Source organism: Capra hircus, chromosome 18 (assembly GCF_001704415.2).
Source record: "Capra hircus breed San Clemente chromosome 18, ASM170441v1, whole genome shotgun sequence".
NCBI lineage: Eukaryota > Metazoa > Chordata > Mammalia > Artiodactyla > Bovidae > Capra > Capra hircus.
Window position 1 is genome coordinate 55,929,728 of NC_030825.1, and position 27,654 is coordinate 55,957,381.

The window sequence follows — 27,654 nt, forward strand, 5'->3', positions numbered from 1 at the left end:
GGACGCTGGGAGTTGTAGTCTCCCGGTCGTAAGACGCCCTGGAAAGGGGATGAAGTGGGGCGAGCCCTCCCGCAGAGCACGCTGGGAAACAGCCTCGAGCCACTGTTGCTCTGGATTGAGGAGTGACCAGCGGGAAAACGGAGATTCGGTGGGAGTCGCCGCGCGAGGCACGGCGGGAAGAGAGGCGGGAGGCCGCGCGGGGCATCCCGGGAGCAAGGGCCGGGCCGGGCCACGGCGCGGGGCATTGTGGGAGGTGGACGCCGCTCCGGGGCGGGTAGGTGAGTGGGGAGGGGCGGGAAGGGTGCACATCTGGGGGAGGGGAGAGGCACAGCTGGGTGGGACAGCCGGGATGGGAGGTGCCGCGGCTGGCAGGGCTGGGAGGGGTTGTGGAGCCTGGAGCCGGCTGGGAGTGGCTCCAAGAGTGGGGGAGGCGCAGCTGGACGTGGGGGAGCATCTGGGGCGATGCAGACCGTCTAACGACGACGGGCCACGTCTAGGGCGAGGACGCGAATCTGGGGGAGGATAATAGCTGGACGTGGGAGGAGGGGGCCACAGCTGGGCCGCGCGCTGCATCTGGCGACCGCAGATGAATACTGGTGACACTTTAGAGAATTGGCCATAAGTGAATGGGGCACACACCTGTACGTGAAGGGGCCATACTCGATGTGGGGAGGACGTCTGGATACGAGAGTATCTCTTGGAAGTAGGGGCACAGCTGCATGTGGCAACCCCTGGGGGCCCCATCTGGGAGAGGGGCAACAGTCGCCTAGTATCGGAGACATGTGGGGAGGAGAAAGCCACAGGTGCATGAAGAATAAGACTGGGGATGAGTGATCCATGCCTGGAGGTGCGGAGCACATCCGGAGATCGAGCATCTTTAGACGGGCCGTGGGGTCGGGGGCGGGGGCGGGTCGCAGCTGGATGTGCGTTACAGCCGGCGTATGGGCACATGAAAGAGGGCGTTCTAGATGACCAGAGGGAGGCTCTAGAGGTTACCGCCAAGTGCAGAAGGTACATCCGGAAGGGGAGGAAATCCTACCTGGAAGTTGGGAACACATTCGGGAAGGGGTCCACGACTGAGTTTTAAGAGTCATATTTTAAAGAGGGACCGCAACTGTACTAGGGATCACGTATGTCTATGGAGGAGGAGACCAGACTGGAGTTAAAAGATCAGCCTGGCAGGTTCCAACTGTCCCAGGAATATAGCTGGGCGTAGGAGGAGGCCAAAGATGAGCTGGAGATTAACGGGTACACCCCGCTCCCCGCCCCCGCCCCCGGCCCCACCTGGAGAGAGGCGTCAGCTCTGAAGAGGCAGGCGGAGACTGGAGCAAGCGGGAGACCTCGGAGAGGATGGATCTGATATCCAGGTGTCCTCCCCACCCCTCCCACCCAGGCGCCCCAGGATGGAGCCTCCACCTGGCACAGCGGCGGGGCAGGAGGAGCAGGAGCTGCGGGAGAGGGCCTTCTTCTCGTGGGCCGAGTTCAGTCGCTTCTTCGACGCGTGGTGCCAGCAGCGGCTGGCACTCTTCTTCGTCAAGAGCTCCATGCACCTGGCGCGCTGCCGCTGGGCCAGCGCGCCCCCGCTCTACACGCTCATCGACGTACTCAAGTACAGCTACGTGCGGCTGGTGTGCAAGGACGTGCGCGCGCCCAGCCGGCCCGCCGTGGGGTGCGTGAGCCGAGCTGGGGCTGACGGGGGGGTGGTGTGCGTCCCGGGGGAGGGGGAAGCAGCGAGACCGGGAGGGGAGAGATGGCAACTGAAACCGCTAAACCTTGAAGAGAGACTAAAAGGGTCAAGGAGGGAAGTTTCCTGAGACAGAGGCAGTTTGCTGGAGGGATGGAAAGCCACTTGCGAAGTGTGGCCTCCACTTAGAGATTTTATAAGAGACCCGTGGAGAGGCACAGAGCGAGACAGACACACACCCAAGAGACATTAAAGAAGAAAATTCCAAAAACATAGAGACATGGCACCAAAAACACCAGCCAGCCAGAAAAACAGGTGAGAGCCCAGATTTAGGACACCTAGGAAGAGGCTAGCTGCAGAGAAAGCCACAGGACAAAAACAGCAACAGCAATAACAAAAAAAATCCATGCATTCAGTAAATACAGGGCCAGGTCCCCTGCCAGGAGCTAGGGATATTTCACTTGGGGGGAGGGGAGGGGAGGGGGGTCAGCAAGACAGACAAATTCCCAGCCCTTCTGCTTTCAAAAGGGACAGAAGAGTGACATGATATGAACAAGCTCACAGATAATAGTTCCCTCTAACTAGTGCTTCAGAGGGCTTGAGGAATCCAAGAGGGCTAGGAGACACAACCAAGGGGCCAGGGGTATTTTAACTTACCCTAATTTTAAACCCTGCACATTCCCCATACAATGTTGGGCTTCCAGCTTCCCTTGCAACTCAGGAGGCGGCTGAGACCTTGTTCCTGTGTGGCAGGCAGCCACCCCAATCAGATGGGGCTTTAGCACTCAGGTTTGCCCCAGACCCCACCACTCCCTGCCACCTCCTCCTTTGCCACTTCATCTGTCTGGCCCCTGTCCGTGTATGAGTTGGATACCCTTGGGTGGGGAGCCAGGGACAGAGGGGTTCGCTTAAGAACACAGGCTCTGCCTGCAGGCTGCTTGAGACCGGCTCCACCGCTTCCTGGGTGGGTCTCTTTGGGCAGCGAACTTCACATCTCCAAGCCTCAGTTTTCTCATCCATGGAAAGGGCTGTTGTGAGCAGGAAGGCGGCTTTCCAGTGCCTGGAACACGGGGCAGCTCAATACATAAAAACTGTTACAGGAGCCACGTGCACCGAGCAGGAAGCTGGCAGGCTAGGGCCCACCATGGCTCCACTGCTCATCAGCCCATGACGCTGAGCTCGTGACATCCCCTTTCTGGGCCTCAGTTACCTCCCTGGGAAAATGGGAGAAGTAATATATTAATGGGCTTCCCAGCTGGCTCAGTGGTAAAGAATCCACCTGCAGTGCAAGAGATACAGGAGACGCTGGTTCAATCCCTGGGTCAGGAAGATCCCCTGGAAGAGAGCAGGGCAACCCACTCCAATATTCTTGCCTGGAGAATCCCATGGACAGAGGAGGAAGACAGAGGCTTCCTGGAAGAGGTGACCAGTAGGTGGTATTTTCTCTGTATGTTTGTGTTATGTATGTATGTGACTTAACAAACACATGGCACATACTACATGCAGGCACTGTCCCTCTACACATTTCAGAGGGACCCAGGGGGCAGGAGGGATGGGAGGGAGTGACAGGCCAGCAAGGGGCCGAGGACCGTGCCTTGGACTGGGCCTGATGACTGGGTGGACAGTGGGATGGTCCCGGGACGCGGAGCCTGGGACTGGAGGTGGTTGATGAACTGGTGGCTGAGGACGTGGGGGCCCATCACTTCTGAGCCCCTGTATTCCCTCCAGCTGCTCAGGCAGGGCCTCTCCAGTGTCACAGTCCAGGGAACAAAGACAGAGTCTGGGGAATGAGTTCATGAGAAAGGCCAGGAGACATGGCTGGAATGGTGTCAGGCCTAGACCTGCAGGGCTGAGTCCAAGAGCTGGGACTTCATCCTGGTGCTCCCCGGGGCTGTGAGCAGGGTCAGCTCTGGGGGTAGGAAGACCCTCTGGGGCCTGACAGGGGATGGACTAGAAGTGGGAAACCAGAGGCCAGAAAGGCGGCTGGGGCTGAGGGTCCAGGGAGCACACAGAAGGGCCGTCTTTCTAGCTCATCCTTTCCTGGAGGTTGCACAGTGACCCCCAAATCGCCACTGGTGTGTCTCCCCCACTTTTCCCAGCTCTCACAGCACTCCCCTCTTTAGAACAGAACTCCCAACCTTTCCCAACACACACCAGCCTTTGAAAATACAAAGATCTTGAGAACCTGAAAGATCCGGAAGAATCATGTGAGTGGAGTGAAGAACACAGCAGCGGTAGTTTTTTTGATGGCAAGACTTGCAGGATCTTAGTTCCCCAACCAGGGATGGAACCTGCACCCTGGACAGCAAAAGTGCAAAGTTCCAATCACTGGACCACCAGGAAGTCCTAGGAAGGGTACTTTTAGAAGAAAAACAGATGTTTGAAAACAGCAGCTACTTTCTAAGTAACTATTTATTCGATGTCAGCCCCCTTTCTCACCATATATTTTAATCATCTCACTGAATCCTCTCAACGACCCTGCAAGGTCAGTATTATTATTAGCTCCTATTTCCAGATGAGAAAACTGAGGCACAGAGAGGTTAAAAGACTTTCCCAAAATAATACAGCTGCTAAGAGGGAAAACCAGAATTTAGACCCACACAATTTGACCACAAAACCCAGGCTTTTAATTACCATCCTATCTCCCTCTTTTTCCTCTCATCTTTATTTCAATCATGGATCATTAATGTGAGAGTTCAGTGTGCTAACACCCTAAGGATATTTTGGTCCTAGGTACCATGCATTTGTTCGTTTCATCAAGAGGGTTGTATTGAGCATCTAGTATATGCAGGGTGTGTGTGTTTTAGGTGCTGTGATTTCAGTGGGGAGCATTCATTGCAGATGTGCATCAATCAAATCATCACACCAATATTGTGATGGAATCTGCCCAGGAATGGTCAGGGAGGGCTTCCTGGAGGAGGTGGTGCTGGCTCTGCCTTGTGAAGGATGAGTAGGAGTTATCTAGATGAAAAGAAGGGAGAAGGATGTTACATGAAGAGGGAAAGAACTTATGGTAGGTTGGTTGCAATGGAAATGGGGGGGTGGGGAATGAATGGTTTGGAGAGTTTAGAAGGCATGATAGGCAGGACTTGGCGGTGGGTGATTTTGGTGGGATGAGTAATAAGTGGTGTACCTGGGGTTCAGACAGTGGCATATAGTCATTCACTCCTGTATTTACTGAGCACCTCCCAGGGGCTGGAGCTGTTCTAGGTGTTGAGGATCCAGCAGTAGACAAAACAGACTAAAATTCCTGCCCATGTGGAGTCGACAGTGAGAGGGGCTCGTGGTAATATTCCCCCAGTTAGATGGGGAGAAGGGGCATTGAGGCTGCCATGGACCATTGTGTGACATACTGGGACCCCATAGAGGGCACATGCCATTCTCTGGTACGTCCATACTTCTGGACGCATGGCTTCCCCTGGAGTTGGGGCTTGTTCTAGGGGCTGAAACACCCAGGCCCAAAGAGGTCAGACCAGAGAGAAAGCCCACGAATTTTTCTAGACAAATGTACTGGGTAGAACCCCATGAACTTGTCATTTGGTTAGATCAGAAATGGCTGCATGTTGGAAATTCTTTTGAGCTTCATCTGATGCCATCCTGGCGGCTCCACTGTGCTATGCTTAGTCACTCAGTCCTGTCTGACTCTTTGCCACCCCATGGACTGTAGCCCACTAGACTCCTCTGTCCATGGGGATTCTCCAGGCAAGAATACTGGAATGGGTTGCCATGCCCTCCTCCAGAGGATTTTCGCAATCCAGGGATCAAACTCAGGTCTCCCACATTGCAAGCAGATTCTTCACCATCTGACCCACCAGGGAAGCCCCTCAGAGCGGCTTCACATTTTTTTTAAAATTTAGAATAATTTGTACACTGAAGATTTTTCTAAATTTGCATTCTTTCTGTTACTTTACATTAAGCAAAAAGTCTCAAATGCTTTTTGTGTATTGTTAAAATCTGTTAAACTCTTGGGTTTTACTTTGTGCATAGAGGGAAAAAAAGAATTGTCTTTGATTTAACAGAGACAATTCCAAGTATTTAGACTGGAGGTTTCTCGGTTGGATCCTGAGAAGGATCACCCTCCTCAAGGACTGTTTAGAAAAAATGTGGGAACCTTTAGGGGCCAGGGTGTGCTACTGGCATTTACCACCGGGGAGCCTTCTTAACTCTACCAGACCCCAGATGGTCTATGTTAGAAGGGTTGGCAGACTAGGAGCCCTGGGGCCAAATGCAATCTGCAGCTCATCCTTGTAAATAAAGTTTTATTGACACACAGACACACCCATTCAGTTACATATCATCCACGGCTGTGTCTATGGTATAGCAACAGGACCTGTACGTTTGCTGACCCCTGCTCTATAAACGTGAAATCTACCAAAAATGCCAATCTCACCTCCCCATGGAGAAACATGGTCCCCCTTTCGGACAACAGATGTCCATTTAAACATTATCAGAGAAATATATACTCTGATTTTTTCTCTTTTTTGTACTCTGATTTTCTTTTCCCTTATTCTCTTTTTCACCGTGCTAGATGTCGTTCCCTAAGTTGATGCCTGGTGATGGGCCATGCCCTGGAGTTTGAAAACTACTGTCTGAGACAGGCTTTTGCTCACGCACATAGAGATGTATAAGGGAGTGTTAGCTCACGTGTTGTCTGTAAGAAGGGAGAACTGGAGACAACCTAACAGCTGGCATAGTTGTGGAGTGGAATATTAGGCAGCAAACAATGAAACAGAAAGTCCTGGAGAGCTAAGGAGTGAAAAAGCAAGCTACAAAAGGTTATTCAGAGTGTGATGCTTGTATTAGTTTCTAGTTGCTGCTGTAACAAATCACCACAAACATCATGGCTTACCACACACATCATACAGATGTGTGATCTTACACTGCTGAAGGTCAGAAGTCCAACACGGGTCTCAGTGGGCTAAAGCAAGTTGTCTGCAGGGCTGTGCTGCTTCGGGAAGCTGCAGGGGAGAATCTGTTTCGTTGCCTTTTCCAGCTTCTAGAGCCCACCCCCATTCCTTGGTTTGCAGCCTCTTCCTCCATTTTCAAAGCCAACAGCATAGCATCTTTCAGTCTTTCTCTGACTTTGATGCTCCTCTTTCCTTTTTAAGGACCCTTGTGATTCCACTGGGCCCGTCTGGATAACCTAGTATCATCTCCTCACCTCAAATCCGAATTTAATCATATTTGCAAAGTCTGTTTGCCCTGTACAATAACATCTGCACAGCTCCTTCAACTAAGATGTGACTATCCTTGTGTGCATGTGTGCGTGCAAAGTTGCTTCAGTTGTGTCTGACTCTCTGCGACCCTGTGGACCATAGCTCACCAGGCTCCTTTGTCCATGGGATTTCCCAGGCAAGAATACTGGAGTGGGTTGCCATTTCCTTCTCCAGGGGATCTTCCCGAGCCAGGGATCAAACCCATGTGTCCTGCATTGCAGGCAGATTCTTTACCACTGAGCCAACAGGGAAGTCCATTTTATATATAGAAGTGTGTATGTTTTAATCCCAAACTTCTAATTTATCCCACCCCCTTCCCCCTTTGGCAACCATAAGTTTGTTTTATATGTCTTTGAGTCTGTTTTGTGAGTAAGTTTATTTGTGTCATTTTTTTCCGTTCCATGTATAAGCAGTGTCGTATATTTGTCTTTGACTTAACGTCACTTAGTATGGTAGTCTCTAAGTACATTCATATGGCTGCAAATGGCATTATTCTATTTTTATGGCTGAGTAATATTCTACCATATCTGTGTCTACATCTATATATGACACAGACATCTCACGGTAAGGTTTTGTGTTCCTTTGATACCTAATCAGTTTGAGCACCTTTTCATGTATACAAAGTTTTGAAACCTTGTAACATCATTTCCATTGCTTATGAATACATAAAAACACAAGTGGGAATGCTCAGTACCTCCTTTGGGGAGTGGCTACCTCTGGGGACAGAATGAGGGAGGGGATTTAGTTGGGACAGAGTTCACAGAAGGCCTCAGCCTGCAATGTTGTTATTGCTAAGTCAGAAGCAGACACAGGGGTATATGAGGCACTTTATTTCTTCAGATTGATTAAGGTAAGTGTGATAAGCCATGCCTTCACTTTCAGTAGAGCTGGGGGTGGTGGATACATAATTCTAGCAAACATACAGCCCCCCCAACGTTCCAGACACTATTTCCCAGTACTTTCCAGGTAGCAACTCTTTTAATCCTCACAACAACCCTATGAGAAATGTATGATTGTTACCTCCCTTTTAAGAGGAAACTGAGGCCCAAAGACCTGAAGCAACCTGCCCAAGGTCACACAGCCAGCATAGTCTTAAGGCCCTCTACTCTTCTCTATGCCCCAAACAATTCTTTTTAAAACAATTTTATTGAAAGAGAGTCGATACAATGTTGTGTCAGTTCCAGGTGGGCAGCAAAGCAATTCGGTTAAGACATATGTTCTTTTCTTTAGATTCTTTTCCGTTGTGGGTTATGACAGGGTATTGAGTATAGGTCCCTGCACTATACAGTAGGGCCTTGTTGGTTCTCTAGTTTATATATAGTAGTGTGTTTATTTTATGTTAGTAGTGTGTATGTTTTAATCCGGAACTCATAATGAATGGATCCCTCCCCCACCTTGAAACAATTCTTAATGTTAAAAACTAAGGATAAAGGAGAGAGAGGGAAGGCAGAAGAGGGCGGGCAGTGGGGTGATGTGACTGGCGGCCGTGATCCTTCCTTCCGCAGGCCCCCCCAGCCTGGCTGCCCGGCTTTCATCATTGTCAAGCTGAGTCCGCTGCGGGACCGCCTCGTGGTGACGGAGTGCCAGCTGACCCACTCGCACCCGGCCTGCCCGCTCGAGTTCGCCTACTACTTCCGCCCGGGCCACCTGCTGGCCAACGCCTGCCTACCTGTGCGCACCACCAACAAGATCTCCAAGCAGTTCGTGGCCCCAGCCGACGTGCGCCGCCTGCTCTCCTACTGCAAGGGCCGAGACCACGGCGTCCTGGACGCCCTGCACGTGCTCGAAGGGCTCTTCCGCACCGACCCCGAGGCCAAGGTAGGGTCTCGCGAGAGGCAGGCGGGGGGACGCGGGAGAGCCGTGCGCAAGTCTCACGGGTCTTTCATTCATTCTTCCATCCATCTTCCCATTCGTTCATTCTCGCCTTTCATTCATTCCTTTCCGCATTCATTCAGCACTAATGGAGGCATGCGATGGGGGTGAGAGGCAGCTGCCAGCAAGACACACGCAGTCCCTCAGAGAACCGCGCCATGCAGTAGAACTTTCTGCCCGGATGGGAATGCCTTGTGATCCCACGCCGCCCACTATGGTAGCCCCACAGCCACATGTGGTTGCTGGGTGCTTGTCATGTAGCCAGTCGGACTGAGGAACCCAATTTTTAAATATTACTTCGTTTTCATGAATTGAAATTTAAATAGCCACGTGTGGCGACTGGCTACTACTACCGTGCAGTGGTTGCGGGAGAAACCACAGACAGGCATGTCAAAATGTGATATCAGGTCAACAGAGTTGGGGCTAGGTAGAAGAGTATCCAGAGTGATAGACGGTGCTATTTAAAAAAAGTTTTTTAACTGAACTACACAAATAGAAAATGTGCAAATGATATGGAATTTGATGCGTGTTCACAAAGTAAAAACACCCCGGTCAACCAGATCACATCTTAGTAGGGAGGGTACGCCATGACATAATGGGATGAATGGGGGTTAGAGGGGTAGGGAAAGAATCCTAAAGGAGAATAGGGCAAGAGTGTGGACAGGGACCATTGTGAGCGTGCTATTTTAATGTGAGTGGTTAGGGAAGGCCTCTATGAGGACATGATGGTGAAGCTGAGGAGACAGACTAAAGAGAGGGGACACCCCCCCACCCAATCATTTTGTCTTTGAAAGGAAGTAGATTCCAGGCAGAGGGGACAGTCATTGCAGAGGCTCTGAGGCTGGGGGGAGACCCAGGTGCTGGGAGAACGGTGAGAATACTGCTCCTCTGTGAGGAATCTGTCTGCTGGTTTGACCTGACTTCCGAGCCAGGGAGGACTTGAAGGGAAAGAAGGAAGGAAGGGAGGGAGGAAGAGAAGGAGGGAGGAGAAAAAATTGGTTTCTCCTTTCTCCTGGCTGTGGTTTCATGCATCGACGAGGTCCCAACTCAGGATAAAGATGAGGTGTGAACCTGTTACCAACTCCACGCTCACTCTGCTCGCTGCACAAGAGGCCAATAAACCCAAGGGCCGAGCTGTTGAAGGAAGGAATATGACTTCATGCAGAAAGCCAGCTGACCCAGAAGATGGCTGACTAATGTCTCAAAATAACCTTCTTGTTGCTGGGAGGAAGCCAATTCTGACTCCATGTTGGAAACTGTTTCTTTGACTTGCTTTTATTACTATAATCATACTCAGTGGCTTGCCTGGAGGACCCTGCCCCTCTGCTTGACTGTAAACTAAAGTGGCTTTGTTCAGCTCCTGGAGAGATAGCTTGTCCTTGCCCACCTGTGAATAGAAGAGAGTAACACACCCCTTCTGAAGGCTGGACATTCCCTTGGAGATGTTTTGCAAGACTGAAGACCCTTTCACTACTTCCCCATTGCATCTCCCTCTCTGTTCTGCCTTTTGGCTTGAGTTCCTCATTGCCTCTTTGTTTCTGATCTATAAAACAGCCTGGCGTCCAGACCCCAGTAAGATGCTTATTTTGAGGTGCTAGCCTGCCATCTCCTTGGTCTGCCGGCTCCCCGATTGAAGTCTCTTCCTTGCCTCAACACCTCACCTCGTCTCTCGGATTCACTGGCCTATTGTGCAGCGAGCAGAGTGAGCTTGGACTCAGTAACATTCTCAGGGCCTGGATGCCAGGTTCTTTTATGGATAGGAGATGGAGGGAGATGAGAAAACAAGTTAAAAAGACCATTTAATTCTTGAAAATACCTCCTAGAATAGCAAGTCTCAGGCAGGGGAATGTGTTAGTTTTTCTTTACAATCCTTCATAGCTGGGTTGGGTCAGATTATCTCCCTGTGAGCTAAACAAAGGCACTTTAGCTTAAGGGTCAGACAGAGGGGGCAGGGTTCTCTGAGGCAGGCCATCATGTATGATTATAACAACAAAAACAGCAAAAAAAATAAAAAATAAAAACCCGAGGGTTAAAGCCACAGAAACAGCAAGGAGTCAAAATTAACCCTTCCCAGTAACAAACCCACTCTAGAATCAAGTCCAAGCATTCTTCCCATCTCTACCTCGTGCCCAGTAACAAGCCCTCTTTCACACCCAGCCCTCTATCCACATGTAATATTGATAATTTCACTAACGTTTATCAGGCATTTACTATGTTCCAGGCACTACCCTAAGTGCTTTATAAATTGTAATTTGTTTAAAATCTCACCAGCACACTACAAGGAAGGAGTCCATCATTCTCATTTTCATTTTGCAAATAAGGAAACTGAAGCACAGAGAGGGCAAGAAACTGCTGGAAGTCACACAGCTACTTAGCAACAGAGCTGGGCTTCAGACCCACACAGTCTGGATCCAAGGACATGCTCTTTACCACTCTGTATATTCCTCAGTTTGAAAATGAGGTTCCTGCCCCTCCTTGTCAGTTCCAGCTCTTCCCTGGAAACACTCTGTATAGGGTCACCCCTGCAAGAAGCAGCATGTTCATATTGGAAAGACTCCAAAGTCAGTGGATCATCCTTCTAGCTCCCAGTTTGGAGGCTCTCATAAAATCCAGCCTAAACTGAGGTTGGTCCTAGGTCTGTGACTTGCCCTACCTTAATTTTTTCAACTGAAGTATAGTTGATTTACAGTGTTGTGTTTCAAGTATACAGCAAAGTGATTCTGTTATGCATATATATACATCTATTCCTTTTCCTTATAGGTTATTACAAAATGTAGAGTTTAGTTCCCCGTGCTATACTCAACTTTGGTGCTTGTCTGTCATATGTAGTAATGTGCATATGTTCCTGGAGGAGAGCATGGCAGCCCACTCCAGTATTCTCACCTGGAGAGTCCCCAAGGACAGAGGAGCCTGGTGGGCTACAGTCCTGGTGTCGCAGAGTCAGACACGACTGAGCGACTAGCACAGCACAGTGTGCATATGTTCATCCCAAACTCTTAGTTTATCCCTCCCCCTGCCTTTGCCCTTTGGTAACCAGAAATCTTCTTGTTTCTAAGTCTTTGAGTTTATGTCTGTTTTGTGAATAAGTTCATTTGTATACTTTTTTCAGATTCTGCATATAAGCATTATCATATGATATTTGTCTTTCTCTGTCTGGCTTACTTCATTTAGGATGATAATCTCTAGGTCCATCTATGATGCCACAAATGGCGTTACTTCCTTCTTTTTCATGGCTGAGTAGTGTTCCTGTGTGTGTGTGTGTGTGTGTGTACGTCAAGTCACTTTGTTGTGTCTGACTCTTTCCCACTCTATGGACTGTAGCCCATCAGGCTCCTCTGTCCATGGAATTCTCCAGGCAAGAACACTGGAGTGGGTTGCTGTGCTCTCCTCCAGGGGATCTTCCCAACCCAGGGATTGAACCTGGGTGTATTATGTCTCCTGCATTGGCAGGCAGGTTCTTTACCACTGGTGCCACCTGGGAAACCCATTACATACACACACACACACACACACACACACACACACACACACACACACCTTCTTTGCCAGTTCATCTTCTGTCCATGGACATTTAGGTTGCTTCCATGTCTTGGCTCTTGTGAATAGTGCTGCTGTGAACTTAAGGGTGCATGTATCTCTTCAAATTAAGAGCTTTCTTTGGATATATGCCCAGGAGTCAGATTGCAGGATTATATATCGACTTGCCTTAATACTTTTGGAAGAAATGAAGAAGTTCCAGAAAACCAAGACACAGACTAGTGAAAGGGCTCTTCCTTTTAAAAAAATTTTTTAAATACTGGTGTTTTGAATATGTAAGATGGTCACATGGTCCTAGATTCAAAAGGTACGAAAGGTATGTAGTGACAAGTCTGCTTGACATATCCTGCCCTCGGGGCTCCTCCTCAGAGGCTGCTAGAGCATTCAGTGGCTTATCCGTCATTTGTATCTTTCTGTTTTACAGCCCAGCGCTGTCCAGCAGAACTTTCTGTGATGCTAGAAATGATTTGTGTCTTGCTGTTCAGTAGGCTAGCTCATGTGGTTATTGAGTGCTTGAAATATGGAAATATGGCCAGTCTGACTGAGGAACTGAATTATTTTATTTTATTTGGCTGTGCTGTGCCGGATTTTTAAGTTGTGACTTGCAGGACTTTCGTTCCCCCACCAAGGAATAAACCCATGCCCTGCTGGAGTGGAGGTGTGCAGTCTTAACCACTGGGCTGCCAGGGAAGTCCCTTGAATTCTTCACTGAATTATACGAACGGAAATTTCAGTAGCCCCATGTGGCTAGTGGCTTCTGTACAGAACGGCACAGCTCTCTGCACAGATAACATTTGCATGTGTTTATTTTTAATCTTCTTTCCCCTCACCCCTCCCCCAGCAAGGCAGCACATCACACCCACTCCTCTGCATCTTGCTTTGTATGCTGGGACCTGCCAGACGTTAGCATCTTTTGTTCTTCCTCTGGGGCCGCTCAAATCCCCCTGAGAAAACTCCAACCACTTGGCTGGCTGGCGGGTAAAAAAGACAAGCATGGGCTTATAGAGCCGTTTCACCGAGGGTATCCCAGAGCCCTGTCTGAATCTGGGGCTCGTGCACCCCCTGGTCTGTGGTTACCCTGGTCTCTCATGGCTCAGTCTCAGCCTTCCTGCCTCCTGTTGGCTCCCAAAGTGAATCTTCTCTGTGTCCTGTGTTTTACATCAGGCTAGTCATTTCGGAGGTGATATAGTAACAGCTAGAAATTTGCTTTTATGTGGACGTACACTAAAAATGTGATATACATTCCAGTGGTACCATTTTCTGGCTGGGGAACATCCAGTAAGTTGTGAACACAAGTTATGCATAACCTCTTTGGACCTTGGTTTGTTCATCTGTAGAATGAAGATAATCAAAGATACTACTTCATAGGGTTTGGGGGCTTGGTTTAGGGTCTGGTGGCTCAGACCATAAAGAATTGCCTGCAATGCGGGAGACCTGGGTTTGATCCCTGAATCAGGAAGATTCCCCTGGAGAAGGGAATGGCTGCCCACTCCAGTATTCTTGCCTGGAGAATCCCATGGACCGAGGAGCCTGGCAGGCTACAGTCCATGGGGTTGCAAAGAGTCAAACATGAGTGAGCGACTGACACTTTCATAGGGTTTAGGGTTGTTGTTTTTGTAGGGGTGTGTGTGTATCTGTGTGTGTGTGTAAGGAACAGTGCCCATAAAGTTGGAAGCTCTATATGATTTGGCTATTTAGCTATTATTTTTGTTCCTTCAATTTTTTGGGGGGTGGGGACAGTCTGGACACTGTCCGCATGTAATTCTCTTGTTCTGTACATGTGAAAAAGGAGGCTGTGTGCCTGAATATAGGAAGATGTGTGGGTGGGGGGTGTTAAGTGGTATGGTTTCCAATATTCACATCACATCCTGATGTGGAATCTGGTCTATGGATGGTGCATCCCAGGGCCGCCGATCTGTGGGTCTGAGATGGTACCCACGCTCATTCGCATCCTCCAAGCTGCTCCTCCCCCGGCCGCTCCATTCCTGCTTGTGCCCCACCATCCACTGTGCACCTCACTCTGGAAGCCTGGGAGGCAGGCCCGATCACTTTTGTGAAGGGTCTAGTGGTCAGAAGCGTGGACCCTGGGTCCAGAGTGCCTGAGTTCAAATCCCAGCTCTGCTGCTTACTACCTGTGTGACCCCAGACAAGCAACTGAACCGCTCTGTGCCTCAGTTTCCCCATGTGAAAAATGGGATGGTAATAACAGGCCCTGTTGTTCAGGATTGTTGTGGGGGTTGAAAGAGTTAATGCCGCAGAACCGTGGAGATAGTTCTTCCCAGCACTTTGCACGTGTGTGTTAAGTCGCTTCTCTTCAGTCAGGTCCGACTCTTTGCCACCCCATGGACTGGTAGCCCGCCAGGCTTCACTATCCATGGGGTTCTCCAGGCAAGAATACTGGAGTGGGTTGCCGTACCCCCCTCCAGAGGATCCTCTCAACCCAGGTATCGAACCGACATCTCTCACATCTCCAGCGTTGGCAAGAGGGTTCTTTACCTGTAGTGCCACCTGGGAAGCCCTTTGCTCTGTTTGTTTTTCTCTTATTCTTTTTACAAGGAGGAAAAGATAAGAACTTACTAAATACAATGGAAACATGCAAGGTTGTTCGGGGGTGTTTTAACCCATTGTATCTATTAATATTTTCTTTTCGTTTCTATTTTGTAACAGGAGTATAGTTGATTCGCAGTGCTGTGTTACTTTCTGCTGTAGAGCAAAGTGATTCAGCTGTACCTGCATATACGTTCTTTTTTCCATTATTTCCACTATGGTTAGTCACAGGATTTTGAATATAGTTTCCTGTGAGATACAGTGCTGTGCTTAATCACTCAGTCATGTCTGACTCTTTGTGATCCCCTGGACTGTAGCCCACCAGGCTCCTCTGTCCATGGGGATTCTCCAGACAAGAATACTAGAGTGGGTTGCCATGCCCTCCTCCAGGGGATCTTCCCAACGCAGGGCTCTAACCCAGGTCTCCTGCATTGAAGAGGACTCTTTACCGTCTGAGCCACCCAGGAAGCCCGTGCTATACAGTAGAACCTTGTCATTTATCCTTCTTTTTTCTTTTTTTGAGATGTAATTGACATATAACATTCTGTTAGTTTCAGGTATACAACATAAGGTTTTTTTTTTTAATATTTACTTATTTTTATTTATTTACTTGGCTGTGTCTGGTCTTAGCTGTGGCAAATGCAGGATCTTCTGTTGGGAACAATGACTCTCTAGTTGTGGCGCCCAGACTCCAGAGCGTGTCGGGCTCAGAAGTTGCAGCACTGGGCTTAGTTGCTCCACAACATGTGGAATCTTAGTTCCCCAATCAGGGATCGAACCCCCATCCCCTGCATTACAAGGTGGGTTCTTAACCCCTGGACCACCAGGGAAGTCCCCATCATGGTTTTGATATTTGTATATATTGTGAAATGATCACCTCAGTAAGTCTAGTTAGCATCGGACAACTTTTATCTTTACATTGGTTTCTACACCAGCTCCATCGAATAAGACTTTCTGTGTTGATGGAAATGTCCCGTCGGCCCCAACCCACAGAGTAGACATTAACCTTGCGCGGCGGTTGAGCAGTGAAATATGACCGGTGTGACTGAGCAAGTTAATTTTTACATCTTTTTAAGTCTTCATTTAAATGTAAATTGCTGCTGTATTGAACAGAGCTGTCCTAGATGGAAACATCTGCTGAGATAAATTAAATCATAAGGTAATCGTAGGTATAAAAATTAATGATGGTTGAAAAACGTGATTGTGGTGCTGTAACTGATTCAGAGGTAAGCCGACTAGGCTTTTCCATAAAATGTATTGAATGCTTCTACTCCTTAAGATGCTGAATGTATAATTTTAGGGTGGGGAAGGCAATTTCTGTGTTCTTTTTGGACTCTGCTAGGACGGAGGAGCCTGGTGGCCTGCAGTCCATGGGGTCGCTGAGTCGAACACGGCTGAGCGACTTCCCTTTCACTTTTCACTTTCATGCATTGGAGAAGGAAATGGCAACCCACTCCAGTGTTCTTGCCTGGAGAATCCCAGGGATGGGGGAGCCTGGTGGGCTGCCATCTACGGGATCTCACAGAGTCGGCCACGACTGAAGCAACTTGGACATAGCACAGTGTGTTTAGGCATTCTCTTGTTAGTGGATGTTTGAGTTGTTTTCAGTTTGAGGCTTTCAGTGGGCTGAACATTTGTGTCCTCCCAATATTCTTAAGGGCTTCCCAGGTGGTGCTAGTGGTAAAGGACCTGCCTGACAATGTAGGAGAGGTAAGAGATATGGGTTGGATCCCTGGGTTGGGAAGATCCCCTGGAGAAGGGCATGGCAGCCCACTTTAGTATCCTTGCCTGGAGAATCCCAGGGATGGGAGAGCCTGGTGGGCTGCCGTCTATGGGGTCACACAGGGTCAGACATGACTGAAATGACTTAGCAGCAGCAGCAGCAGACTTTTTTTTTTTAATAGAATTTTTTTGTTGTTGTTATTATTTTGGTGTTTGTTTTTGTTTTTTTCTTTTACTTTGAAAGTGGAGAACTGTGCATTGCTTTTTAACCCGTTTTGAGGGATGAGGTCAGATTATGGCAGAATAGTTTGTGGAGAGATCTATGCTTAAATTATATTCCAACCCTGATTCTTCGGCTATGGGTCAGCTCTGCAGGGCCTGGCTGAAACAGCCTAGCTGCCTGCCTGGTAGAAGGGACTTAAGCTCATTGCCACTAATCTCCCTACCCCATTAAGTGACTTTCATGCAAAAATAATGAGGCCAGAGTGGCTGAGGCCAAGGCAGACGAGAGGGTTAGGAGATGAGGTCCAAGGGCCCGATCATCCAGCCAGATAGCTTTGGGGTGAACTCTGGATCTGACTTGAAGTGTGATCGGAATTTCTGGGAAAGGTTTTCAAGCAGAGGAGGGGGTGATCTGATCTTGAAAATGCCCCCTGGCAGCTCTCTGGGGGACTGGGAGAGACAGGGAGCCCAGTGGAAGTGGCTACAATAATCCAGGTGGGAGATGTTGCCGGTTCTGACCAGTGGCCATAGGTTGGGGAGATGGGGTCAGATCCTGGACTTATTTTGAAGGTTGCTGCTGGAATTTGGGGATGGGTCGAATTTTTAAAAATACATTTATTTGCTTGCACCAGGTCTTAGTTGCAGCATGTGAACTCTTAGTTGCAGCACGTGGGATCTAGCTCCCTGACCAGGGATCGAACCCGTGCCCCCTGCATCAAGAGCGAGGAGTCTTAGCCACTGGGTGCTCAGGGAAGTCCCTAGGGGATGAATTGCATCTGGAGGGGTGAAGAAACAGAGGTGCTAAGAGTCAGTCTTGAGTGCTGGGGACTGAGCTATAAAGTGGATGGTGGATTTGAAACTAGGATTCAAAACCAGCATTCTCTGAACTTGCACTCCAGAGACAGTGGCAGTCGCTACACACTCATGCATTCATTCACTCACTCACTAGGGGTGTATTGAGCTGTGGCTCAAAGCACCAAGGGCTCCAAAAGTGAAATGAAACAGTATCCTTGTGATGCTGACATCCTAGGGAGGGCAAACAGGCAGTAAGCGAAACAGCAAATAGAAATGCAACACGCTTCAGGGGGTAAGTGCCATGGCCAGAAGCGGCTGGAGAGAGATGGGTGTTGGCTTAGATGGGGTGTTCAGAGAAGACCTTTGTGAGCACCTGGTCTTTAAGCATGGACGGTAGTTATGATAATAAGAAACACTTCAAGAGCACTTACTGGCTATTGAGTGAGTATTGTTGAATAACAGTGATATAATTTGTCAGCGCTGCGTGCATGCATGGTCAGTCACTAAGTCATGTCCAACTCTTTGCGGCCCCATGGACTACTTGCCGGCCTCCTCTGTGCATGGAATTTTCCAGGAAAGAATACTGGAGTGAGTTGCCATTTCCTTCTCCAGTGGATCTTCCTGACTCAGAGACTGAACCTGGATCTTCAGCATGGGCAGGTGGATTCTTTACCACTGAGCCACCAGGGAAAGCCGTTTGTGCCCTGCGATGTTCTAAAGACTTCCATTCATTTCATCTGCTCAATCACACTCTTGCCATCATCATTTTGCAAATGATAGCGGTCAGGGAAGTGGCCAGAAGCTACACACAGCCAGGAAGTGGGGGCTCCAGGGTCTCAGCTCAGGCCATCTGGCTCCAGACACTATGCTAAACCTGACTATCCATGCATGAAGGAATGACTCATTTCCCAGAAGGGGGAATTGGGAAACTAGGAGGTTAAGGAGGAAGCTGAGGCACAGAGAGCCCAAGTCACAAGGTTAGAAAGTGGTAGTGTGGGGACTCAGAGCCAGGCATATTGGCTCCATGGTTTATGCCCTTGAGTTCTAGAGCAGTGGCTCGCAGACTTGAGCGTGCATGGGAACCCCAGATGCGTGCATGCCTGCTCAGTCGCTTCAGTCGTGTCCGACTCTTTGTGGCCCCATGGACTGTATAGCCCACCAGGCTCCTCTGTCCATGCGATTCTCCAGGCAAGAATACTGGAGTGGGTTGCCATGCCCTCCTCCAGGGGATCTTCCCAACCCACGGATCAAACCCATGTGTCCTGCATTACAGGCATATTCTTATACCACTGAGCCGCCAGGGAAGCCTTGGAAACCCCGGGAGAGCTTGTCAAGACAGGTTGCTGGGCCCCTCCCCATGAACTTCTGACTCAGCAGGGCTGCAGAGGCCTCGGAATATGCATTTCTGTCAAGGAACCAATAGGTGATGCTGATGCTGCTGGTCCAAGACTTACACTTTGAGAACCACTACCCTAGACTGCCTTTGAGTGTAGGAAAGAATGAATACCCAGTTTCTAGTAGGGGGAACTGACATCCAGAGACGCTGTCTAGCAAAACCCACACAACTCTTAGATGATAATGCCAGCATTGCAAATCCAGGCAATCTGGCCTTCGAGCCCAGTGTCTCAATCGTGTCCTGTTCTGTGTGACCCCATGGACTGTAGCCCGCCAGGCTCCTCTGACCATGGAATTTTCCAGGCAAGAATACTGGAGTGGTTTGCCATTTCCTACTCCAGGGGCTCTTCCCCATCCAGGGATCGAACCCCCATCTCTTGCATTTCCTGCACTGGCAGGCGAATTCTTTACCACGGCTCCACCTGGGAAGCCCGCAGACAATCTGGAGTTGGGTTTTAAACCATTCCCCTGCACTGCCTCCTGCTGGTCAAAGGGATAAACGCAGGCACTAATGAATGAATGGTCGGATAGCATCACAGACTCAATGGACATGAATTAGAGCAAATTCCGGGAAATAGTGAAGGACAGGGAAGCCTGGAGTGCTACGGTCCATGGGGTCGCAAAGAATGGGACGCGACTTGGCCACTGAACAAGAACAGCAACAATGAATGAATGAATGGAGTCCCAGTTCCCGCCGAGGGGGGAATCGTGGGCAGGGCGACGACCCCTGCCCCTCTTGACAGCTCTCCCTGCCTCTCCACCCCCGCCCGCAGGTGAAGCTGGTGTTCGTGGAGGACCAGGCAGTGGTGGAGACCGTGTTCTTCCTGACGTCACGCACCCGGGCGCTGCTGCGGCGCTTTCCACGCATGCTTCTGGTGGACCGACTGCCGGGGCTGCAGGGCGCGCTGGATCTGCTGGCGGTGCTGTGCGTGGACGGCGCGGGCCGCGCGCGTCAGGCCGCCTGCTGCGTGGCGCGCCCGGGCACGCCGAGCCTGCTGCGCTTCGCGCTGGCCTCGTTGCTGCAGAGCGCGCCGGATGTCAAGGGCCGCGTGCGCTGCCTGACTGCCGGGCCCGAGGTGGCGGCGCAGCTGCCCGCCGTGCGCCAGCTCCTGCCCGGCGCGCGCGTCCAGATCTGCAGGGCGCAGGGCCTGGAGACGCTCTTCAGCAAGGCGCAGGAGCTGGGCGGCGCTGGCCGCGAGGACCCGGGCCTGTGGCCCCGCCTCTGTCGCCTGGCGGGCGCGTCGTCCCCCGCCGCCTACGCCGAGGCCCTGGCCGAGCTGCGAGCCCACGGCCCGGCCGCCTTCGTCGATTACTTTGAGCGCAACTGGGCGCCACGCCGGGACATGTGGGTGCGCTTCCGCGCCTTCGAAGCGGCCCGCGACCTGGACGCGTGCGCCTTGGTGCGCGGCCACCGCCGGCGTTTACTGCGCCGCCTGAGCCCCTCGCGCAGCGTAGCGCAATGCCTGCGCGATCTGGTGGCCATGCAGTGGGCTGATGCGGCTGGGGAGGCAGCGCCCGACGTTTCCGACGACGCGGGCCCTTGGCTGGAGGGGGAGCCAGGGAGGGGAGCCCAGGTGGAGAACCAGAGGTTGAAGGGCCTAGAAACCGGAGACTGGGGAGGGGCGCGGAAGGAGGGGAGTTTTTGGAGAGAAGCCCAGGTGGAGAAGGAGTGGGCCCGAGGGCTGGAGACCAGAGACCGGGGAGGGGCTCAGGTGGAAAGTGAGAAGGGGAGAGGGTTGCAAATCCGAGACTGGAGAGGGGTCCAGTTGGAAAACCAGGTGAGAGGGCTAGAGGGGAGTGTCTGGAGAGGGTCCCAGGTGGAGAAGGAGCACTTGAGAGCTCCCGAGATCCGAGACTGGAGGGGGGGCCCGTTGGAGGGTGAGAAAGATTGGGGGCTGGAGGGTTATATCTGGAGGGGGGCACAGGTGGAGGACCAGCGGTTGAGAGGACTGGAAGGGTATACCTGGAGGCTGGCGCAGCTGGAGGATCGAAGGGTTAGGGTGCTGGAGACAGCAGACGGGAGGGGGACCCAGTTTGACTGTGAGAGGGCCAGAAGTCATGATGGGAGCTCCTGGAGGGGGCCCAAGTTGCACGATGAGCAGGTAAGTGGCCTGAAAACCAGGGACTGGAAGGGGCTGCATCTGGAAGCGGAGAAGGAGAGGGGGCTGGAGGTCAGAAACTGGAGGGGGGTCCCTGTGGAGAAGGCCCTGGAACTGGTCCCCGAGAATGGAGACCCCAGGGGGCCCCAGTGGGGAGATGGGAGGCAGAGGGGGCCAGAGACTAGAGAAGGAGGAGCGAGGTTGGGTGTCAAAAGAAGAAGGGGCCTGGAGGATGTAGTTCTGATCCAGCTGGGGGACCCAAGGGGGGCAGGCCTGGAGAATGGAGACGGACGGGGTGCCCAGGCTGGCAGCCCCAAGAGCAGAGGCGGGCAGGGCAGGGAGTGTGGGGACCCAGGAGGGGGCTGTCTAGGGCTGGGGGATGGAGTCCCGTGCAGCGCCCCAGGAGGGACCGTGTCGGAGGGTGACCCAGAGCGGGCAGCGAGGAGGAGGAGGTACCCGGCCCCCGGGGGGAGCTCGCAGGAAGGAAGTGGAGGAGAAGGCCCAAGGGAACCAAAGAGGCCGTGCTGCCCCTCAGGGGACGAGGAGGTGGACTGGGAGCCGCTGGCCAAGTTCCGAGCAGCCTGCGGGCCAGAACTGGCGGAGCTGGTGGCCGAAGAGCTGGCCTTCGCCCGGCAGCACGGGACCCGCGGTTTCCACTGGACCGGGGCTGGCTTCGCCCTGCAGGACGGCACCTCGGACTTCTTCCTGGACGGAGCGCTGACGCGCTGCTCCTGCTCCATCCACGCGGCGCGCCGCCTGCCCTGCCGCCACGTGTTCGCCGCGCGCCTCCTCACCGGGGCAGCCTTATTCCACATGGACCTGCTCAGGGATTGCTGGGGGAGGGCCCCCGAGCCCTGAGCCTGCCGGCCCCTGCCCGTGACCCTCCACGGTGGGGGCGGGAGGGCACGCTTCGATCCCAAAGATAACAGGGCTGAGGCCAAGAGGGCCACCCCATTCTGTCCCCGGCCACCTCCTGGGGTACCCAGGGGCCCCATCTTGGCAGCTGGCCTCTCTGGATCCGAGCGGGAGCCGCCAGTGTGATCTCTGAGGTCCCGTGGCGGATGGTGGTGGCCATGGGATTCTCCCTCGGAGAGGAAAGGTGGGGTGAGAGAGTGTAGACAGGGTCAGGTCGAGACAGGAGAAGGAAGGGGATAGAGCTGGGGGAGGGGAGGACACCAGGATGTGGGGAGAGCCTGGCAGGAGGAGGGAGAAAAGCAAAGGGGGATGAAGGAGAGGGGAGGGGAGGCAGGACAAAGGAGACATGGAGGAGAGAGGACAAGGGAAGAGGCAGAAACGACGAAGAAATGGAGACAAGCAGGAGGGTTGGAGAGGGTGGGGGAGGGGAGGAGGATGTGAGGATGAAGCAGAGGGAAGGGGAAAGGAACCCGCAAAAGAAAGGAAGGGGAGAAAAGAAATGGGAGGGCGTTGATCTGGGGATTTCTCTGAGGCCAGGAGTCTTGGATCGCCTTCGCCTACTGGTTGGTCATTCCTGGAAGAGACAGAATAACAGGGGGGCCCTGGGGGTCTGATGGGATGGGCTGGGGGCTCTCCAGCGGGGGAGGGGAACCGTCTGGACTCTGGCACTTCAAGATTGGAATAAAACAGTACTATTTTGGTTTTTGTGCTGAGTTCTTGGCTTGTTGGGGGTGGGTGGGAGGCCCAGACCCAGAGGACAGTGGAAAAGGTCCAGCGTTCCTCCATTTTTTTTTCCTATCAACAGGCCCTACAGGGGCTTGATGAAATGTGGGGGCCCAAAATGAATCCATCTCCATGGCAGCTCAGGCCCCATCCTCCCTTGCCTGGACAGCTTGCCAACATCTGTGGATGCTTTCGTCCAATGACCTAGTCCTTGCCAATGATTGGTTTAAGATGGGGCATGTGGCCTGATCCAGGCCAGTGGGTCTGCTTAGGGCAGGAGACTTCTAAAAGTTCTCTCAGTCCTAAGGAGAAGCCCCAGAATGAGATAGTTAGGCCTAGAGCTGCTTACTGCTGCTGCTAAGTCGCTTCAGTTGTGTCCGACTCTGTGCGACACCCTAGACGGCAGCCCACCAGGCTCCGCTGCCCCTGGGATTCTCCAGGCAAGAACACTGGAGTGGGTTGCCATTTCCTTCTCCAATGCATGAAAGTGAAAAGTGAAAGTGAAGTTGCTCAGTCATGTCCGACTCTTAGCAACCCCATGGACTGCAGCCTACAAGGCTCCTCTGTCCATGGGATTTTCCAGGCAAGAGTACTGGAGTGGCGTGCCATCGCCTTCTCCATAGATCTGCTTAATAATAAAGCCTCTTAATAAAATGTGAGAATGAAGGATATCATTGACAATGACAGAGCTAAGAGGGGAAGAAAATCTTGGGAATTCCCTGGTAGTCCAGTGGTTAGGACTCTGCACTCTCGCTACCAAGGGCCCGGGTTCAATCCCTGGTCAGGGATCTAAAATCCCATAAACTGTGTGACCAAAAGGAAAGAAAGAAAAAAAAAAAAAAAACCTGTATCTGGAGTCTGCCTACTGGGGAGCTTCCTAAGTAGGATAAAGATAAGTCAATACTTAAGGGCAGTTGGAGTTGGTTTCTGTTATTGTAGGTGGTGTGGGGGATTCTCCTGCAGAATTATCCTGCAGGTGATAGAAATCTAGGCAGAAGTAGCATAGCACTTCTCAAATTTTATGAATGGATGAATCACCAGTCAGTCTGAAATGGGGCCCAATATTTTCTCATTGTTGTCGTTTAGTCGCTAAATCGTGTCTGACTCTTTCAACACCCCATGGACTGTAGCTGGCCCGGCTCTCCTCTGTCTGTTGGATTTTCCAGGCAAGAATACTGGAGTGGGTTGCCATTTCCTTCTCCAGGGGATCTTCCAACCCCGGGAGGCATCTCCTACACTGGCAGGCAGAATCTTTACCACTGAGCCACCAGGGAAGCCTCCAAGATTACATAAGGTTCTCCAGTGATGCGGTTGCTGCTGGACTGTGGAGCACACTTTGAGTATTAACAAAGGAGCCTGATATAAAAGTGGTCCAGCCATTCACATCACTGGGAAATCAGAGGCTTCAAGTGCAGGTGAATCCAGGAGCTCAAATAATGCCAGGTTTCTCCCCTGTGCTTCTGCCTTTTGTGTATGGATTCTTTCGAAAGAAGGCTATCTCCTTTGGCTGAGAAAGATAGTGACTTGGAGCCCTAATCTCATATCCTCAGATTTTGATCCCCTTTCCATCAGTATCCCTGTATCAGGTCTCAAAGAAGAAACTGATTGGATATACCAAGTGTATCAGTATCAGTTACCAATGGTTACGTTAATGCTGTGTAACAACCATGACCATTCAGGTATGACCTAAATCAAATCCCTTATGATTATACAGTGGAAGTGAGAAATAGATTTAAAGGCCTAGATCTGATAGATAGAGTGCCTGATGAACTATGGAATGAGGTTCGTGACATTGTAAAGGAGACAAGGATCAAGACCACCCCCATGGAAAAGAAACGCAATAAAGCAAAATGGCTGTCTGGGGAAGGCTTACAAATAGCTGTGAAAAGAAGAGAAGCGAAAAGCCAAGGAGAAAAGGAAAGATATATAAATCTGAATGCAGAGTTCCAGAGAAGAGCAAGAAGAGATAAGAAAGCCTTCTTCAGCGATCAGTGCAAAGAAATAGAGGAAAACAACAGAATGGGAAAGATTAGAGATCTCTTCAAGAAAATTAGAGATACCAAGGGAACATTTCATGCAAAGATGGGCTCGATAAAGGACAGAAATGGTATGGACCTAACAGAAGCAGAAGATATTAAGAAGAGGTGGCAAGAATACACAGAAGAACTGTACAAAAATATCTTCACGACCCGGATAATCACGATGGTGTGATCACTCATCTAGAGCCAGACATCTTGGAATGTGAAGTCAAGTGGGCCTTAGAAAGCATCACTACGAACAAAGCTAGTGGGGGTGATGGAGTTCCAGTTGAGCTGTTTCAAATCCTGAAAGATGATGCTGTGAAAGTGCTGCACTCAATATGCCAGCAAATTTGGAAAACTCAGCAGTGGCCACAGGACTGGAAAAGGTCAGCTTTCATTCCAATCCCAAAAAAAGGCAATGCCAAAGAATGCTCAAACTACCGCACAATTGCACTCATCTCACATGCTAGTAAAGTAATGCTCAAAATTCTCCAAGCCAGGCCTCAGCAATACATGAACCGTGAACTTCCTGATGTTCAAGCTGGTTTTAGAAAAGGCAGAGGAACCAGAGATCAAATTGTCAACATCCGCTGGATCATGGAAAAAGCAAGAGAGTTCCAGAAAAACATCTACTTCTGCTCTATTGACCATGCCAACGCCTTTGTGTGGATCACAATAAACTGTGGAAAATTCTGAGAGAGATGGGAATACCAGACCACCTGACCTGTCTCTTGAGAAATCTGTATGCAGGTCAGGAAGCAACAGTTAGAACTGGACATGGAACAACAGACTGGTTCCATATAGGAAAAGGAGTACGTCAAGGCTGTATATTGTCACCCTGCTTATTTAACTTATATGCAGAGTACATCATGAGAAATGCTGCGCTGGAAGAAGCACAAGCTGGAATCAAGATTGCCGGGAGAAATATCAATAACCTCAGATATGCAGATGGCACCACCCTTATGGCAGAAAGTGAAGAGGAACTAAAAAGCTTCTTGATGAAAGTGAAAGAGGAGAGTGAAAAAGTTGGCTTAAAGCTCAACATTCAGAAAACGAAGATCATGGCATCCGGTCCCATCACTTCATGGGAAATAGATGGGGAAACAGTGGAAAGAGTGTCAGACTTTATTTCTCTGGGCTCCAAAATCACTGCAGATGGTGACTGCAGCCATGAAATTAAAAGATGCTTACTCCTTGGAAGAAAAGTTATAACCAACCTAGATAGCATATTCAAAAGCAGAGACATTACTTCGCCAACTAAGGTCCGTCTAGTCAAGGCTGTGGTTTTTCCTGTGGTCATGTATGGATGTGAGAGTTGGACTGTGAAGAAGGCTGAGCGCTGAAGAATTGATGCTTTTGAACTGTGGTGTTGGAGAAGACTCTTGAGAGTCCCTTGGACTGCAAGGAGATCCAACCAGTCCATTCTGAAGGAGATCAGCCCTGGGATTTCTTTGGAAGGAATGATGCTAAAGCTGAAGCTCCAGTACTTTGGCCACCTCACGCGAAGTGTTGACTCATTGGAAAAGACCCTGATGCTGGGAGGGATTGGGGGCAGGACGAGAAGGGAACACCGAGGATGAGATGGCTGGATGGCATCACAGACTTGATGGCCATGAGTCTGAGTGAACTCTGGGAGTTGGTGATGGACAGGGAGGCCTGGTGTGCTGCGATTCATTGGGTTGCAAAGAATCGGACACGACTGAGCGACTGAACTGAACAACCATGACACTTCAAAGCTATTTAACGATTGGCATTGATGGGTTTTGTCTTTCACTGTGTCTTGGTTATGTGTTGCTCAAACTTGAGCAAGCCTCAGGAAATTGATTACCCAGAGATCTTGTTAAGACGTAGACATCACCCTGAATTTCTGATTGAGTAGGTCTGAGGTAGGGCCTGAGAATTTACATGTCTAATGATGCTGATGCACCTGGTTTAAAGACCATGCTTAGAGAATCACTGCTCTGATCAGTCAGCCTGGACATATGCCTATTCCTGAAATAGGACAATGGGGCAAACAGAATGTACAGGATCACAAAGAGTGAGGAGTTTGGGGCGTTTTTATATTTATTATTTATTTGGCTGTACTGGGTCTTCATGCAGCATGTGGGATCTAGTTCCCTGACCAGGGATTGAACCCAGGCCCCTTGCATTGGGAGCATGGAGTCTTAGCCACTGGACCACCTGGGAAGTTCCAAAGAGGGAGGGTTGTTCAAGAAAGGAGGCAGGAGGAATTCTGAGCAGGCAAACACCACCGCAGTCCAGTGCACATTAATGTCCCAAACCTCCCCACTTAACTGTCTTATACTTAGATTCTTGGACGTGGGTTAGGGAGAGTCCTAGGAGGGAAAAAGCTCAGCTGTACTGTAAACTGAAAAAGGGCTAGTAGAAGAGGGTCAGGGTATGAGAAAGGGAGAGATGTGGATAGTGACATCAGGACCTTAAACATACAAGAGGAACAGGAGAAGATGAGTCTTTATTCTGGGAGCAGTGGGAAGCCATTCAGTTCTTCATGTTGTGGGGATGCTCCCTGGCAGTCCAGTTATTAAGAATCTGCTTTGCAATGCAGGGATGTGGGTTCCATCCCTGTTCAGGGGAACTAAGATCCCACATGCTAAGGAGAAGCTAAGCCCAGACGCCATAACTACTAAACCCAGACAGCACAACTAGAGAGTTGGTGCTCTGCAGTGAAAGATCCCACGTGACACAAGGAAGATCCCTTGCGCAGCGACTAAGACCTGATGCAGCAAAATTAATTAATTTTTAAAAAAGAGATGGGGTGAAATCTTACCAAAAAAAATTTTTTTTTCACACAAGGGCATGGCTTGATGGGGCTCCCCTGGTGGTTCAGACAGTAAAGAATCTGCCTGCAATGCAGAAGATCCAGGTTCGATCCCTGGGTTGGGAAG

At 50.6% G+C, this 27,654-nt stretch overlaps 1 protein-coding gene across 2 annotated transcripts; it reads left to right on the top strand.

Moving 5' to 3' along the window:
• Window positions 194–22,671, top strand: C18H19orf68 (chromosome 18 C19orf68 homolog). Of its 2 annotated transcripts, none has more exons than XM_018062691.1 (4): window positions 194–274; window positions 1,394–1,669; window positions 8,406–8,718; window positions 19,764–22,671. In XM_018062691.1, exons 2-4 carry the CDS (start codon window positions 1,404–1,406, stop codon window positions 21,945–21,947), a joined length of 2,763 nt encoding a protein of 920 aa, XP_017918180.1. In that variant the 5' UTR covers window positions 194–274; window positions 1,394–1,403; the 3' UTR covers window positions 21,948–22,671. The 2 variants fall into 2 exon arrangements, with proteins under 2 accessions (XP_017918180.1, XP_017918179.1); XM_018062690.1 differs by having other exon boundaries at window positions 226–278.